This window comes from Mustela nigripes, chromosome 13 (genome assembly GCF_022355385.1).
Source record: "Mustela nigripes isolate SB6536 chromosome 13, MUSNIG.SB6536, whole genome shotgun sequence".
Lineage (NCBI taxonomy): Eukaryota > Metazoa > Chordata > Mammalia > Carnivora > Mustelidae > Mustela > Mustela nigripes.
In genome coordinates this window covers 118,299,128-118,317,028 of record NC_081569.1, presented here as the reverse complement: position 1 = coordinate 118,317,028, position 17,901 = coordinate 118,299,128, and the positions used below count along the sequence as shown (strand labels likewise).

At 35.2% G+C, this 17,901-nt stretch overlaps 1 protein-coding gene across 1 annotated transcript in view; it reads right to left on the bottom strand.

Annotated features, from left to right (window-relative positions):
• The window catches only part of EML5 (EMAP like 5), a 181,319-nt gene that overhangs the window by 119,919 nt on the left and 43,499 nt on the right, over nt 1–17,901 (bottom strand). The window contains exons 5-7 of the mRNA XM_059373561.1: nt 17,374–17,559; nt 15,376–15,511; nt 13,818–14,019 (exon numbers count right to left, since the gene is read on the bottom strand). Of these exons, the coding sequence (XP_059229544.1) occupies nt 13,818–14,019; nt 15,376–15,511; nt 17,374–17,559 (524 nt within the window). The remainder of the gene's footprint in view (nt 1–13,817; nt 14,020–15,375; nt 15,512–17,373; nt 17,560–17,901) is intronic.

The following is a 17,901-nucleotide window of genomic DNA, read 5'->3' as shown; positions in this document are numbered from 1 at the left end:
GCAGGGAGTCTGCTTCCTCCTCTCTCTCTGCCTGCCTCTCTGCCTACTTGTAATCTCTCTCTGTCAAATAATAAATAAAATCTTTAAAAAAAAAAAAAAAGAGTCTCTTATGGTTTGTCTCCCTCCCAATCCCATCTTGTTACATTTTTTCCTTCGCTACCCCCCACAACCCTCTGCCCTGCCTCTCAAATTCCTCCTATCAGAGAGACCATATAATTGTCTTTCTCTGACTGACTTCTTTTGCTCAGCATAATACCCTCTAATTCCATTCATGTGGTTGCATATGGCAAGATTTCATTTTGATGGCTGCATAGTATTCCTCTCTCTCTCTCTCTCTCTCTCTCTCTCTCTGTGTGTGTGTATACACACATCTTAATCCATTCATCTGTTGATGGACACCTAGGTTCTTTTCATAGTTTGGCTATTGTGGACATTGCTACAGCAGTATCTTTTTTAAAAAATTCTATTTGTTGATTTTTCCTGGGAAAAATGATTTTTTATATTGTGTTTATAGGCAGGAAATTTGTCAAATTATCTTTTAAAAAATTTCTTTTGATTTTCTACATATACAATTATATCAGCAAATGAAATGGTTCTTCCTTTCCAAGTATTTATATATAAATGTATTATAAATATATAGTTAGTCTTACTGTACTGACAAAGACTTCCATAGTTAAATAAAATGGTGACAAATACAATGGGGAAAGTGGATATCACTTTTCCTGATTCCAAAGGAAAACTTTCTATATTTCAACAATAAATATATTTACCAAAGACTTTAATGCTCTACCGCAGGGGTCAGCAAACCATAGCCTGTGGCCAAACTGGAACCACTGCTTATTTTTGTACAGTTTGGAAAGCTAAGAATGGTTTTTACATTTTTAAATGGCTGAAAAAAAATAACATTTTGAGACGTGAGAGACTTATAGGAAATTAAAATTTCAGTGTCCTTAAATCAGGTTTCATGGAAACACAGCCACATTTTTTTTGTTTACACATTATCTATGGCTGCTTTCATACCACATAGGCAAAGTACAGTTGTTGAAAAGCTATGGCAAACAGTATGCAACAATCATATCACTTTGCACTGCTTCTTTCACGCACTACAAATTGCAGGGGCACAATTGATAGAATTTCAAGTTCTAGGTGTGTTAACCACATACACATATTGTGTCAAAACGAAAAGAAAAAGCGAAAAGTAAACTTCAAATTTTGCATTTTTAAGGCGTAGTGGAGTATAAATGATAGAGTAAAGAATTATACTTTTAAATAACCCAAAGAACAAAGAAAAAAATTTATGAAAGTTAATATTTTGAAGTCATAATAAAAAATATCATATCAAAACTTGTAGAATTCAGGGGCACCTGGGTGGCTCAGTGGGTTAAAGCCTCTGCCTTCGGCTCAGGTCATGATCCCAGGGTCACGGCAGAGTAAAGCACTCTATTTCTTATGCAAGGACAATATAGTTGCCCTACAAAATACAGATATAGATGAACATTACTAGACTAAGCATTCCTTGCAATATCTCTTACAGGAAAGCAATTATCAGAAAAGTTAGAATTTAAGAATTAAAATTAGATGTCAACAAAAGTTAAGTTTCTAAGTGGCATGTTAGCTAAACAAGGAAAGCTACTTATTGGTAATGGCTTAACAATATCATTTTAAATTGCAGTGGCTAAAAAATGTGTCCAGAGAAAATAAATTTAAGATTATTAGCCTTTAAAGTGAGAACAGTTTCTCAAAAAGTTGAGGGTTTGGGGAAAACCACCAACAGTTAATTAAACAAGATAAATAATGTTGAGTGGTTTCCTTGGATTGTGAAGAGTCAACAGACATTACTAGTATTACTCAATTGTTTATTCAAGGAGTCCATGCCAAGTTTGAAGTGATGAAGAATTAGCTTCTATGACTAGTTGGTGTGAAGTAACTATAGCCTAGAATGTTTCCAAAGACATAAGTGAGAAAGAACTAAACTAATTCAATGTAGGGTGGAATTAGATAGTGTTGAAAAACATGGATAGAAAAAAATGGCCTAGGCAACTTTACAAATACTGTAAAAATGTAAGGTTTTTAAAAAGCCTATGATTATTCACTGTATTATACTTCAACAAGTATTTTGAAGAAAAACAAAACAAAACACAAAACTGAATGTTTACGAACCAATAATGTTAATGATGAACTTCATCTGATTTGGGGGATATAACCATTGTTAGTTCTGAAATTTTGTCAGGAACAGAAGTTCAAAAACCTGACTTGCTGTACCACACAGCAGTTAATGGCTTAAAAGTAGTAAAATCTTATTATGCCTTGCTGATCTCAAAGTCAAGAATGAAATTCTTCTGAACCATAACTGCCCTTAACAATTAGTAGCTTTGGAACTTAGCTTTCATGCATGTTTGATATTGTGTCTTAATGAATTCAATCTAAAACTATTAGGCAAGAGCAGCACTTACATGTAAAACTTACACTGTGGTAGTTATCTGGACAAGAACTAATGCTGGTTTTTTGTTTTGTTTTGTTTTGTTTTAATTTATCCATTTGACACACAGAGAAAGAGCGCACAAGCAGGGGGAGCAGCATGCAGAGGGAGAGGGAGAAGCAGCCTGAGGCAGGACTTGATCCCAGAATCCTGGGATCATGACCCAGGCCCAAGGCAGACCCAGGTGCCCCAGGACTAATGCTGTTTAAATAACAACATCAAGCAGTTTTACACTACTCTTCCTGTGCTACTGAAACTTGAAATGAGATTTCTATTCCCACACAAATTTGCAGGGTATTATTTTTTTCAGAGCCCAATGTTCTAGTAGAGTGTGCTGACCTACTCTCGTGGATGGGCCCTGGATCTTGACATCTGCCCCCTTGCCCTAAAAGAAAGCCACAAACAACGCCCAATTTTACTCAAAGGTAGAAAAATGCCCCCAGGGCAAAGTGGCATTGGCCCATTGGTGCTCCTAAATTCCCATTTTCTTTCACAATTTAGCTAGTAGATCATTAATATTTTGACAGTTCTTTGAAGATTTTATATTTTAACCAGCATTTTTAGTTGTTTTTAATGTGAGTTCCTTCCAAATTACTCGCTCACCAAGAGCAGAAACAGAAGTCTGATGAATTACTTTTTAAGTGTGTAAACCTGGTGATTCACAGACCTGTACCCCTGGGGATAAAAATATATGTTTATAAAAAAAAAAAAATTAAAAAAAAAAAAAAAAAAAAAAAAAAAGATCAGTTGCCTTTTTTTCAACAGCTATGCAGCAACTGGTAATAGCATTCTCCTAAAACGAAATCTAAGATAGTTCCTAGCAGAGCACATGGGTTAAGTGTGGCCCCACACTAAATTTCCAGGTGGACACAGAACTATGGCATCTCTCATCCCCATAAAACTGAGTAGCACAATGACAGAACAGAACACTGTTCTGTTGACAGAACAATGACAATCAGTCATGACTGATTAACATATCATGTTAATGATATGCTTGACTGACATATCATTATGTCAATGACATAATGATGACTGATTAACATATCATTTATGTTATGTTATGTTATGTTATCCCACCTCATTTCTTGAAGTAAATTAAAAAAATAATAATAAATCCATTAGGATACAGAAGCATATATTAAAAACTTTTTTTTAACTTTGCAGAAGATTTTTGATAGAAAGCTCAGAAGTCATAAAAGAAAATATTAAGTTCATAAAAAAAATAACAGCAAAAAAGTTTTGTGTGGCAAAAAGCAATGAAAGAAAGAAAGAAAAAGAAAGAAATTGGTGAAAATTATTTGCAACTTACATCAGAAAGAGTTAATATCCATAACATAAAAAACCTGCTAAAAACAAAGGAGGAAATAATCTATAACCCTACAAAAAATGGCAAGAAATGTGAATAGATCATACAAAGCATCCCAGGGAGCCAACTATGTTTTAAACTAGTAAATGGCAAAGAAACACTTTCTTGTTTTCCTGTACAAACTTCACCCAGGATAAGCAAATGGCTGATGAAGAGAAATTCTTTTTATAGGAATATGACAGCTAACAAATGAATATGAGTGAAGTTAAAATACCACTATATGAAACTCTTAATAAAAGATCTAGGTCACGGGCTCTTGACAGGAGCAATACTGTCCCAAAGGGGGCTAAAAATTAGTTCTCAGGAATGAAAATTAGTTCTCAGGAATGAAAATTTTAAATATTATAATGCTTTGTAACTCTCTCGGGCCATAGTACAAAAACAAATATGTACTTTTTTTGTGGTGAGCTATATCATTTACTTGAAATTTCATGTGAAGGGGATGTGATTTGGGAAAAAATTATCTAAAAATTCTCATTAGAAAAGCAATAATTATAAAAAAGGTTAAGAAACACTCATCTAGATAATAACCATCAATAGCTGCTAATATGATTTTAAAAAGAGATTACATGTTAGATATCATCAAACAGAGATACACATTACCATCAGGAAATATTCTTGCTGAAAATTCATAACTGCATCTCATCAAATCTCTAGATCTACTTATCAGTTTATACAATACAGGGAAAAGAGAATGTATTAAAATACATGGAGGTGCAACTAGCCAAATCCAGAATATGGGGAACTCTGGAGGACGAATACTTAGCTTCTTCAACAATAAAATTATAAGAAAAAAAAGGGGGTAAGGAGGAAGGAAGCTACAGAATACAAGATTTAAAGGACACATCAACAAATGCTGTATATGCACATTCTTTGGAGCGTAACTCAAAGAAGCCAAAGGAATGCTGTGTGAAAACAGTACTGTGGTGACATTTAAAGTTACCTTTTACACAAAACATTTACAGATAAAATGGTGGAAAAAAAAATGACAAAGTGTATAAAATATCCAAACACATATAACTGACCAGCAGTTCTTAAAATTTAGTGTATATCACCTTCACTTAGAAGACTTATCAAACCACAAATTCATGAATTTCTGATACTTGGTCCTGGATAACGCATGAGAATTTGCATTTCTTACAAGGAATATTGATGCTGCTGGTACAGGAACCACACTGAGAACCACTATCATAGACAATGTGCTAATTTCTATAAAATGTAGACAAATATTAGATCATATTTTAAAGTAATTAGAGAAAGAACAAGGAACTAACAGAAAACAGCAAAAGAGCTTCACCAGACAGATCAGTGAAAACGAAATATTAATGTCCTCTAACCATATGTAAACATACTCAACACATCTCAACAGGAGAGAAAAGCACATTTTCACAATATAACAGGAAATCACTTTTTAATAGATTTTATTTATTTGACAGAGAGGGACTGGTATGTGAATGAGTTTGTAGTAATCATTTTGCTCTGTATATGTACATCAGAACATTATGGTAAAGACCACATTATGTTGTACACTTTAAACATATATAGTTGTTACTAAAAAATAAAAGTAAAAAGTAAAAATTTGGTAAGTACCAAGGAAAAAGTGAAATTAATTTGAATATGTCCAAAATATTATCAATTAATACATCAATATAAAATTATATCAATAGAAATAAATAAATAAAAATTATCAAGGAGATAGTTTACATTTTTGTTTCCCATGCCAATTCTTCACTTACCACACACCTCATTTCAGATTAGCCACGTTTCAGATGCTCATGTGGCCAGTGGCTATTGTGCTGGACAAAGCAGGAATATACTATTGGGAGCTATACCATTTACTTAATGTATTTCATGCCCACTACATATTTTTATATCACTTTTAAATGGATCTATTTTTAAATTTTTTTAAAGATTTTATTTATATATTTGACAGAGACACAGCAAGAGAGGGAGCACAAGCAGGTGGAGTGGGAGAAGCAGGCTTCCCATCAAGCAGGGAGCCCAATGCAGGGCTTGATCATGACCTGAGCCAAAGGCAGACACTTAACGACTGAGCCACCCAGGTGCCCCAGGAAATCACTTACCTTTTGGGGTAATAATCAGGGCTGCCAAGGGTATGGGAAAATAGGCACTGTTATGCATTGCTGACAGGTGTATAAATTGTTACTACCTTTCTATAAAGCATTATCTAACAAAATTTAAAATGCATATATCATTTGAATACTCAGAAGTTACCAAAGAGATATGCACATTTACACATTTATATAATAGCACAGATAAAAGAATATTCATTGTAAACATTGTATTTAATAGTATAAAACTGGAAAAACCTAAAGTCTCATCAATAATGGACTAGGAAGATAGTAAAATAGGAGAATTCTGAGGTCACTTCCTGCCATGTATACCTGGAAGCAAGAGTTACATACAATGCACGTCACTCTGAAAACAACCTTAAGATGAGCAGAACAGATGAACTACAGCCAACAACACAAAGAAGCAGCCAAAATGAGAAGGGTTGGAGGACAAGAGATGTGGTCAGATACCACAGCCCCAGCATAAGGACCCACAAGCAGGAGGACATACAGAGGTCCACCCTGAGGAAAAAGGGGATCAAACCCCACATTAGGTACTCTAGGCCCTAGGTACCTACACTGGAAAGATGAGCTCCTATAATGTCTGGCTTTGAAAATAAGCAGGGCGTGACTCCAACAGCTTTGAAAATCAGCAAGACTTAACTCGGAAGAGCCAGAGAGTTACTGGGACTCTTAAGACAGCTCTTAAAGGGACCAGCACACTTTATCGCCTGATCAGAGACCCAGTGAAGCAGCAGTAGTTTGAAAAGTCTCTCCAAAAGAGATTAACTTTAGGGTGCATGTTAGAGGGGCAGTAATCTGTAGGAGTCTTCTCTGGTAATGGAAGTACTAGCAGGTACCATTCTCTTGCCCTCCTTAAGCCTAGCTGACATCCTGTATTTATCTTGCAAGTACTACTTGCCCTGAAGTGGGCTTGCCCTAATGACCTACTTCACCCAACCTACCTGCCCTGGCAAATGCCTCTCCAAATTGACTCCCACTCCACCACACCTGGTGAATAGCCTCAGTCAGCGCTGATGTCTCCCCAAAGTGACAACCACCCTGCCACACCTGGCAGCCTAGGACAAGTGCCCCTCCAAAATGAATCTTGCACCAGGAAAGGGGGCCAGCCCCACCTACCAGCATTCCCACATCAGTTGTGGCCCAATCACAAGAGGTTGCACACAGCTCACACACAGGATATGCCAGGGGCACCTGGTTCTAGTAACCAGGGTAGATTACACTACTGGGCTCTGCAGGACACCGTACTTAAGGCCACTGTGTAGACCAGGAAATATAGATGAACTACCTAATATATAAACACAGGGAGTCAGATAAAGTAAGACAAAGGAATAGGAATATGTGCCAAATAAAAGAATGAGACAAAACCTCAGAAAAAGAACAAAATGGAAGAAAACAATCTTCCTGACAGAGTGTTCAAACTAATGGCTGTAAAAACGAGCACCAGACTGGATGAACTTATTGAGAACGTCAACAAGGAGAAAATATAAAGAAAAAACAACCAGAGCTAAAGAACACAGTAACTGAAAAAACAAAACACAAAACGAAACAAAACAAACAAAACCCAAACCTAAAGGAAAGCAAGAGCAGATCAGAGGATGAAGAAGAAAGGATCAATAATCTGGAAGATCAGTAATCTGGGTCATGGAAACCACCCAAGCTGAAAAGCAAAAAAGAAAAAAAGAGTTTTAAAAAAATGAAGACAGGTTAAGGACCCCTGCAACATCAAGCATACTAACATCTGCATTACAGGGGCCCCAAAAGGAGAAGAAAGAGAGTAAAGGGCAGAAGACTTGCTTGAAATAATAGTTGAAAACTCCTTTAACCCAAGTAAAAAAACAGACATCCAGGTCAAGGAAGCAGAGAGTGTCCCAGACAAGTTGAACCCAAGAAGTGTATACCAAGACACATAATAATTAAAATGGCAAAAGTTAAAACAAGAGGGAATCTTAAAAGCAGTAAGAGAAAACCAACTAGTTAAATACAGGAGAAACCCCATAAGGAAATTAGTTGACTTTTCAGCAGAAACTTTGCAGGCCAGAAGAGAATGGCATGATACATTCAAAATGTTGAAAGGAAGAAACCCAAAGCCAAGAATAATCTGCCAGGCAAGATTATTATTCAGAACTGAAGAGAGAAAGAGTTACACAGACAAACAAAAGTTAAAGGAGTTCATTACCACTAAGCCAGCCTTACAAGAAAGGTTAAGGGACTTCCTTAAGCAGAAAAGACCATGACCAGACAAATATTATGAAACAAAAAATTTTCACTGGTAAAAAGCAAACACAAAATAAAGGTAAGATACCAATAATTTATAAAGCTAATAAAAGGGTTAAAAGATAAAAGTAGTAAAATCAATTTTATCTACAAAAATTAGGTAAGGGACACATAGAATAGAAAGATGTAAAATATGACATCATACACAAAATACAAAAGGGGAAATAAATATGAAGTGCTTTTATTTATCTATTTCTTAAGTAGGCTCCACACCCAACCTAGAGCCCAACTTGGGGCTTGACCTTACAACCCTGAGATCAAGACCTGAGCTGACACTGAGTCTGACGTTAATCAACTGAGACACCCATGCACACTTGTAGTGCTTTTAGAATAGGTTCAAACTTAAGTGGCCCCCAACTTAATATATGGTGCTATATATTAAGACACTATATTCAAATCTCATGGTAACCACAAACCAAAGCCTGTAATAGATACACAAAAGATAACAAAAAAAGGAATCTAAGCATAATACTAAAGAAAGTTATCAAACCACATGCGAAGAGAGCAAGAGAAAAAGAGGACAGAGAAGAACTAAAAACAACCAAATAACAATTAACAAAATGGCAATAAGTACATACCTATGAATAATTATGTTTTAATTTTTATTTTCATCTCAGTATAGTTAACACACAGTGTTGTATTCGCTTCAGGTGCACAATATAGTGATTCAACAATTCCATATATTACTCAGTGCTCATCCAAGATAACTGTACTCTTAATCCCATTCACCTATTTCACCCATTCCCCCCATCCACCTCCCCTCTGGTAACCATATGTTCTCTATAGTTAAGAGTCTATTTTTGGTTTGTCTTTTTTTCTCCCCTCACTTTGTTAATTTTTTTTTTAATTTTTTTTTCTTAAATTCCACATACAAGTGAAAGCACATGGTATCCGTCTTTCTCTGATTGGCTTATTTTGTTTAACGTTATAGTCTATAGATTCATCCATGTTGTTGCAAATGGCACTGTCTCATTTTTTATGGCTGAATAATATTCTATTGTATGTACATACCACTTCTTATCCATTCATCTATTGATGTACACACTTAGGTAGCTTCCATAACTTGGCCATTGTAAATAATGTGACAATAATAACAAAGGAGTGCCCATATCCCCATAAATTAGTGTCTTTTTAATTCTTTGGGTAAATACCCAGCAGTGCAATTACTAGATAGTAGGGTAATTTATTTTTTTCAGGAACCTCCACATTGCTTTCCACAGTAGCGGCAGCAGTTCGCATTCCCAGGGCACAAGGGCTCCTATTTCTCCACATCCTTGTCAACACTTGTTTCTTTTATTTTAGCCATTCTGACAGCTGTGAGATGATATCTCATTGTCGTTTTCATTTGCGTTGCCCTGATGATGAGTGATGCTGAGCATCTTTTTCATGTGTCTGTTGGCCACCTAGATGTCTTCTTGGAGAAATGTCTGTTCACATCTCTTGCCTATTTTTTAACTGCATTATTTTTTTCCTTGATGAGTTGTAGGATTTCTTTATATATATTAGATACTAGCCCTTTAATGAATATGTTATTTGCAGATATCTTCTCCCACTCATTAGGCAGTCTTTTAGTTTTTTTCATTGTTTCCTTTGCTGGGCAGAAGCTCTTTATTTTGATATAGTCACAATAGCTTATTTTTGCTTTTGTTTCCCTTGCCTCAGGAGACATATCTAGAAAGATGTTGTGACCAATATTAGAGAAATTACTGCCTGTACGCTCTTCTAGGATATTTATAATTTCAGGTCTTACATTTAGGACTTTAACCTATTTTGAGTTTGTTTCTGTGTGTGGTATAAGAAAGCAGTTTCATTATTTACATGTCACTGTCCAGTTTTCCCATAACCATTTGTTGAAGAGACTTTTTCCCCATAGTATATTCTTGCCTCCTTGATTGAAGATAAATTGATCATATAACTGAGGGTTTATTTCTGGGCTTTCTACTCTGTTCCACTGATGTGTCTATTTTTGTGCCAGGAACATACTGTATTGATTCCTATGGATTTACAATATAACTTGAAGTCCAGAATTGAGATAGCTCCAGTTTTTTCTTTTTCAAGATTGCTTTGGGTATTTGGGTTCTTTTGTGGTTCCATAAAAATTTTAGGATTATTTACGCTAATTCTGTGAAAAATGCTGTTGTTATCTATATAGGGGTTACATTAAATCTGTAGATTAGTTTGGGTAGTATAAACATTTTAACAATATTTGTTCTTCTAATCAACAAGCATGGAATGTCTTTCTATGTCTTTGTGTCACCTTCAATTTCTTTTATCCAGGTTTTATAGTTTTCAGAGTAGCAGTCGCTCACCTCTTTGGTTAAGATTATTCCTTTTATTGTTTTTGGTACAATTGTAAATTGTAAATTTACAATTTTCTATATATAATATCATGTCATCTGCGAAGAGTGGAAGTTTTACTTCTTCCTTACCAATATGGATCCCTTTTATTCCTTTCTCTTGTGTGATTCCTGTCTAGGACTTCCAGTTCTATGTTGAATAAAAGTGGTGAGTGTGAACATCCTTGTCTTGTTCCTGACCTTAGGGGAAAAGCTCTGTTTTTCCCCATTGAGTATGATGTTAGCTTGGTTTTTTCATATATGGTCTTCATTATGTTGAAGTATGTTCCCTCTAAGCCCACTCAGAGTTTCCATCACGAATGGATGTTCTACTTTGTCAAATGCTTTTTCTGTATCTATTAAAATAGATGCAGATCTTCTCTTATTTATCCTGTTATTGATGTGATTTATCACATTGATTTGCAAATACGGAATCACCCTTGCAACCCAGGAATAAACCCCACCTGACTATGGTGAATGATTTTTTTAATGTATTATTGGATTTGGAATGCTAATATTTTATTCAGGATTATCACACCTGTGTTCACTAGAGATACTAGCCTGTTTGTGGACTTTTTACATGGTTTTGGTACAAGGGTAATGCTGGCCTCACTGAATGAATTTGGAAGTTTTCTTTACTGTAATACTTTTTTGGAAAAGTTTGAGAAGAATAGGCATTAACTCCTCTTTAAGTGTTTGCTGAATTCACTTGTGAAGCCTCTAGACTTTTGTTTGTTGGGTGTTTTTGGATTACTGATTCAATTTCACTGGTGATCAGTCTGTTCAAATTTTCTATTTCTTCTGTTTCAGTTTGGTAAGTTTCATGTTTCCAGGAATTTATCCATTTTTTCTATATTGTCCAGTTTGTTGGCATATTATTTTTCATACTATTCTCTTATAATCTTTCAAATTCCTGTGGTGTCTGTTTTTACCTCTCCTCTTTCATTTCTGATGTTGAGTATTTTTTTTTTTTTTTGATGAGTCTGGCTGGAGGTTTATCAATTAATTTTTTTTAAGACTTTATTTATTTGCCAGACAGAGATCACAAGTAGGCAGTGAGGCAGGCGGGGTGGGGGGGCAGGCTCCCTGCTGAGCAGAGAGCCCGATGTGGGGCTCTATCCCAGGACCTTTAATCCTCTGAGCCACCCAGGTGCCCCTCAATTCTGTTAATTTTTTCAAAGAACCAACTCCTGGTTTCACTGATCCATTCTACTGTTTCTTTAATTTCTGTATCATTTATTTCTGCTCTAATCTTTGTCATTTCCTTATTTTTACTGGATTTGAGTTGTGTTTTTCTCTAACTCCTTTAGGAGTATGGGTAGATTGAGTCTTTTCTTGCTTCTTGAAGTAGGCCTATATTGTTGTAAGCGTCCCTCTTAAAATTGCTTTTGCTGCAGCCCAAAGGCTTTGGACCATTGTGTTTTCATTTTCATTTCTCTCAACGAATTTTTAAATTTGTTCTTTGATTTCTTGGCTGACCCATTTTTTTTTAAACTTCCAAGATTTTATTTAAATTCAAGTTAGTTAACATATAGTGTAGTATTGGTTTCAGCGAACTCAGTGATTTAGTTGAGTTACATATAACATCCAGTGCTCATCACAAGTGTCCTCCTTAATGCCCATCACCAATTTAACCCATCCACTGACCCACCTCCTCTCCAGCAACCCTCAGTTTTGTTCTCTATAGTTAAGAGTCTCTTATGGTTTGCTTCCTTCTCTGTGTGTGTGTGTGTTTTTTTTTTTTTTAAGATTTTAATTATTTATTTATTTGACAGAGATCACAAGTAGGCAGAGAGGCAGGCAGAGAGAGAGGAAAGAAAGCAGGCTCCCCACTGAGCAGAGAGCCCGATGTGGAGCTCGATCCCAGAACCCTGGGATCATGACCTGAGCCGAAGGCAGAGGCTTTAACCTACTAAGCCACCCAGGTGCCCCCTTCTCTGTTTTTATCTTATTTTACTCTTCCTTCTTTTCCTTTACATTCATCTATTTTTTTTTTAATTCCACTTGAGTAAAATCATATGGTATTTGTCTTTCTCTGACTTATTTCGCTTAATATATTTTTGTTCTATCCACATTGTTGCAAATGAAAAATTTCATTCTTTTTGATGGCTGAGTAATATTCCTGTGTATTTGTATGTGTAGATATGTATGTATATGTGATATATATATATCACATATACACACACACACGCACACACATATCTTTTTTATCCATTCATCAGTCGATGGAGATGTGGGCTCTTGACATAATTTGGCTGTTTTTGATAGTGCTGCTATAAACACTGGGTGCTTATACCCTTTCAAATCAGTATTTTTGTATCCTTTGGATAAATACCTAGTAATGCAAATGCTGGGTCACAGGGAAGTTCATACTTTTAACTTTTTGAGGACCCTATATACTGTTTTCCAGAGTAACTGCACCAGTTTGTGAAGAATATAGTCAAAATTGTAATAACTCTGTGTGGTGACAGAGGATAACTATAGCCATTGTGGAGAACATCTTGTAAAGTATATTAATTGTTGAATCACTATGTTGTACATCTGAAACTAATGTAATACTATATGTCAACTATAATTTAAAAAAAAGATTCAGTCGAATAAATTACAGTATATCCATGCAATGGAATTTTTTAAACAATTTTATTTTATTTGACAGAGAGAGAGATCACAAGTAGGCAGAGAGGCAGGCAGAGAGAGGGGTAAGCAGGCTCCCTGCTGAGCAGAAATCCTGATGCAGGGCTTGATCCCAGGACCCTGAGATCATGACCTGAGCCAAAGGCAGAGGCTTTAACCTACTGTGCCACCGAGGCGCCCCTGCAACGGAATTTTTTAAAAGATTTTTATTTGAGAGAGAAAAAGTGTTTAAGTGTGGTGGGAGGGCAGATGGAGAAGCAGACTCCCCACTGAGCAGGGAGTCCGACATGGGGCATGATCCCAGGATCATGACCTGTGCTAAAGGTGGACACTTAACTGACTGAGCCATATAAAATTCCATATAATATTCCATGAGACATTCCATACAGTGGAATATTATATGGTTATTAAAGAGGCAGAAATAGCTGGGCACATTTTGCTATGTAGCTAACTCCAACTTTTTAAGAGAAAAAAATCTTATCAGCTGTTAATTCTACTAAGTACCTATTAATTATGTTCATTTGTTATATTTTAAGCTGTTAATATTTAAATTGAAGTTTTTTTATTCAGTTTTTGTTATGTTTCTCTAAGGACAAATTCCAGCCTATGAAATTACATTTTAATTTGCTTACCTGACTGAACGATCATCACTTCCAGTCACAGCCAAAGGTTTTGTAGGATGGACAGCAAGTGCCCAAAGTTCACCTTCACAATGTCCTTGCATAATTAGGAAAGGTTTATTTCTTTCATGCACCACAATTTCAAAAATTTCACTGTCCTGTGTTCCAACTAGAATATGGTCACCTCGCCAACAAACACTCCTCACAGACAACCCTAATCAAAAGTAAATTGTATTTAAGATAAATCTGTTATAATGCCAATCTGCTAAATCAATTTAATTTCTGTACCTTTTATACCTTAGATGTAAGATAAAAGTAATCTGCAAGTCTTTGATCCACACATTTTCTTCAATTATGCAGGTTGTTTGCTATATGGAATGATACGTCCACATAGCAAATGATATGATATACCCAATTTCTACACATCCTTCAGGACATACATTCTTCTTACTTCTTAGAAAATTTCAGTCATAGTCTGACCACTTCTTCAGCCAAGGTCTTATAACACAGTCTCCACAATACAAACAGTAACTATTCAGGAAATACCTTTACAGAATTGTATTATTTTTTCTTATAATAATCTGACTTTTCATGTGTCTACATTTCACTTCTTCCATCTACTCATAAAATCATTAGAAAGAGAGACTTCTACTCTTTCTACATATTCCACAATCCCTTTTGTAACCTCAGGAAAGCTAGTGCTTCTGTTTTCTCATCTGTATAATGTGGCCAACATAAAGGTGCTGTGGACTTCACAATGTTCTTGTGAGGGCCAAATAAGAAAAAGTGTCAAATTATTTTGCAGACTTTAAGGTACAATAATGCTCAGCAAAACTAATGAAAATAACATAACAGTTAACATTTACTGGATGATTATTATGTCCCAGGCACTTTTAAACATTTTATATATATTAAATTAGCTCATTTAATCCTATGAGATAGTTTTTCTCACTTATAGATGAGATTAAATATGTGGCCCAAGGTCACACACCTAGTAAGTGACTGAAATAAGGCTTAAACACAGACCTCTGCAACTTCCAATCCTATTCCTATACAAGTGAATAAAAGGTTTCTTAATAGTGATTCTGTTTTATTATATCAATTTTTTAAATCCCCAAAGAAGAAAATCTCCCAATTGTTGACAAATTTGGATGAAAAAAAAAAAAACAAAACACATCTATATGAATTTAAATCATCCTGAACAAAATCTTCTCCATACCTCAACACACTTTATTTTCAACAGTTGCTAAATACTTACATTTGACATTCTAATAGTAAAATATTTTCAAAATCCAAGGTTACCTAAGCAAGCACTTGTCACATCTCTAAGTTCCATCATAATAAGCATTAGATATACAAAAGAATCCTTGTCATAACAGTAAACATAGACTGTCTTTAGGCAAATTCACCTCTCAATAAAGGGAGTGCAATTAAAAGCACACAATATATGAGGGCAAATTTGAGTCTCATTTATATTTACAAAACATAAATTTATATTTATTAAAAGAAACAGACAATCTTGGCTATATTTAGAATTTGCCTAGTAGTCAGACATTTGTTTTGTTATTACCTTTATATCCCTGGTCTGTTTCCCTGAGATCAATCATAGTAATCGGTTTAAAAGTTAAATCCCAAAGACGAATACAGCCATCTCTGCCACCAGTAGCAAAGCCTTCTTCACAAGCATTCATACTAAAAATTCCTGCCTAACAGAGAAAAAAAGTAATTTAACAATATATTCTCATTAAGAAAATCTGTGTGTAGGTAGAAACACACTTTAAAAGAGTTTGATATGACATCGGAATATCAGAAAACACAAATTATACACACACACACACACACACACATATATGAAAACAATATATGGTCCATGACATGGGCATAATGTAAAGTTAAACCTACACCACATATAAATATGAATTATAGACATAAAATTCTAAAGTTTTTATTTATTTGACAGAGATCATAAGTCGGGAGAGAGGCAGGCAGAGAGAGAGGAGGAAGCAAGCTCCCTGCTGAGCAGAGAGCAGATGCGGATGTGGGGCTCAATCCCAGGATCCTGGGATCATGACCTGAACTGAAGGCAGAGGCTTTAACCCACTGAGCCACCCAGGCGCCCTTAGACATAAAATCTTAAATGTAAGAAATAAGTATGTTAAAAAAGAACACTTACATAACTTTGAACTATGAGAGAACTTTTATGCAAGCAGGTTACCCAAAAACCACAAAGGAAAACAATTTTTCATATGAGAAAAGATATCATAACAAAGACAAACAGATTGGGGAGATATCTACAATGTGTAGGGCTGTTGAAGGGTTAACATCCCTAATATATAAGTGAATACAGAGAATCAAACCACAAAGACAACAAAAAAGAGCAAAGGGTAATAACAACCAATTAATAGAAAAGGAATGTCAAGTAGCCAATAAATATATGAAATTTCACAAATAAGAAACAACTAAAACAAGACGTTACTATTTTGCAGCCAGAAAGCAACCCAAAATTTACAAAAGTGGTCACATCCTGTACTGAGGTGTACAAGGAAGAAACTGGTATTTTTATGCACTAAGAGGAAAACAGGAGTTGCTGCAATCTTTGTGGAAAAGAATCTGGTATTTCTGGTCTTCAGACATTTTGCTCAAAGCAAGTCCTGTTCTAAGTGGTTCTTCAATATATGTAATATGTGATATATTATCTATTTAATAGTGGGTCATATTAGTACATTTAATAACTTCTCTACTTGAGATCTCACTGCTAATCATGTGGCAGCTTTGCACTCTCTAGTTCCCTTCTCTATGTAAGAGACCCAACTACTAAAAATCCTTAATCAAAAAAAAAAAAAAAAAACTACAAGGTTTTAACAACAGATTCCCCTCACTCCAGATTTGTTAACTTTTTAATATGAAAATCTCATGAATTACAAAAATTAAATTTCTTTGCCACTCAATAAAAAATGATATTAAAATTAAAAAGGTATTGTTTTCTAGAATTGTCCCCAAATTTCCCACTGGTAAATTAGTCATAAGAATACTAGCTTTAGGGACACCTGGGTGGTTCAGTTGGTTAAACAGTGGCCTTTGGCTCAGGTCATGATCCCAGGGTCCTGGGATCGAATCCCACATGGGGCTCCTTGCTCTGCTGGGAATGTGCTTCTCTCTCTGCCTGCCCCTCCCCTTCCCCCTGCTTGTGCTCATGCTCTCTGTCAAATAAATAAATAAAATCTTTAAAACAAAACCAAAAAAGAGTACTAACTTTACTCTAATGTAGTTAACCTAGAATACTTTTGTTGAATTTAATAAACTTTTTATCAACACTTCGAGAAAGATACCATACTGGAGCAACGGTTTAAACAAGTTACTAATTATACTAATTTAATGAATATCCATGTGTCTAATTGCATAATGTTTCTTCATTGAAATCTTGAAAACCAACAGATAATTCAGTTAGAACAGCATTTTTCAAGTAACTGAAGTGATTAGAAAGTCTGCTATATTATATAATCTTTTGTTCTAGGATAAGAAGTTAAGTAGTTATCTAAAGGTGTTCAAAATATGTAAATATACTTACAGTATGGGCTCCTTGTATTGTCCTTATAAGATTGATTCCTTTCCAAACATATATATCCCCATTAAGTGCACCAGAATATGTTAATTCATCCCTTGCACAGGCCAGGCACAAAATTGTTTGAAGGTCACCAGTCTTACCAAAGACCCCTCGTTTTGGGGTCAGAGCGTTTCCACATAAACTCCAGAACTAAAAGGTACACAGTATCATCAAATTACCAAAGAATGCTTATAAAATAAAGGAAAATATTTCTAATACTGTGAAGCTATATTAGAGCAGCAGACCAAAAATTACCTAAGAAATCCCCTTATGAAACATTAGCATTCAAATGTTCACATCCTCATCCTAGTGTTGTCAATAGCTATATTATAACAGACAAGTCACTGGTTTCAATCCTTATCTGTAAGAATAAGGGGGGTGAGCTAGATTATTTTTACAATAGGCTACGCTTCCCTCCTTTGGTCTCTGGAAAAAATCTACTTGAAACTCCAACAAGTGAAAGATCTGGCTATGTGTTAGCAATGAAAATGA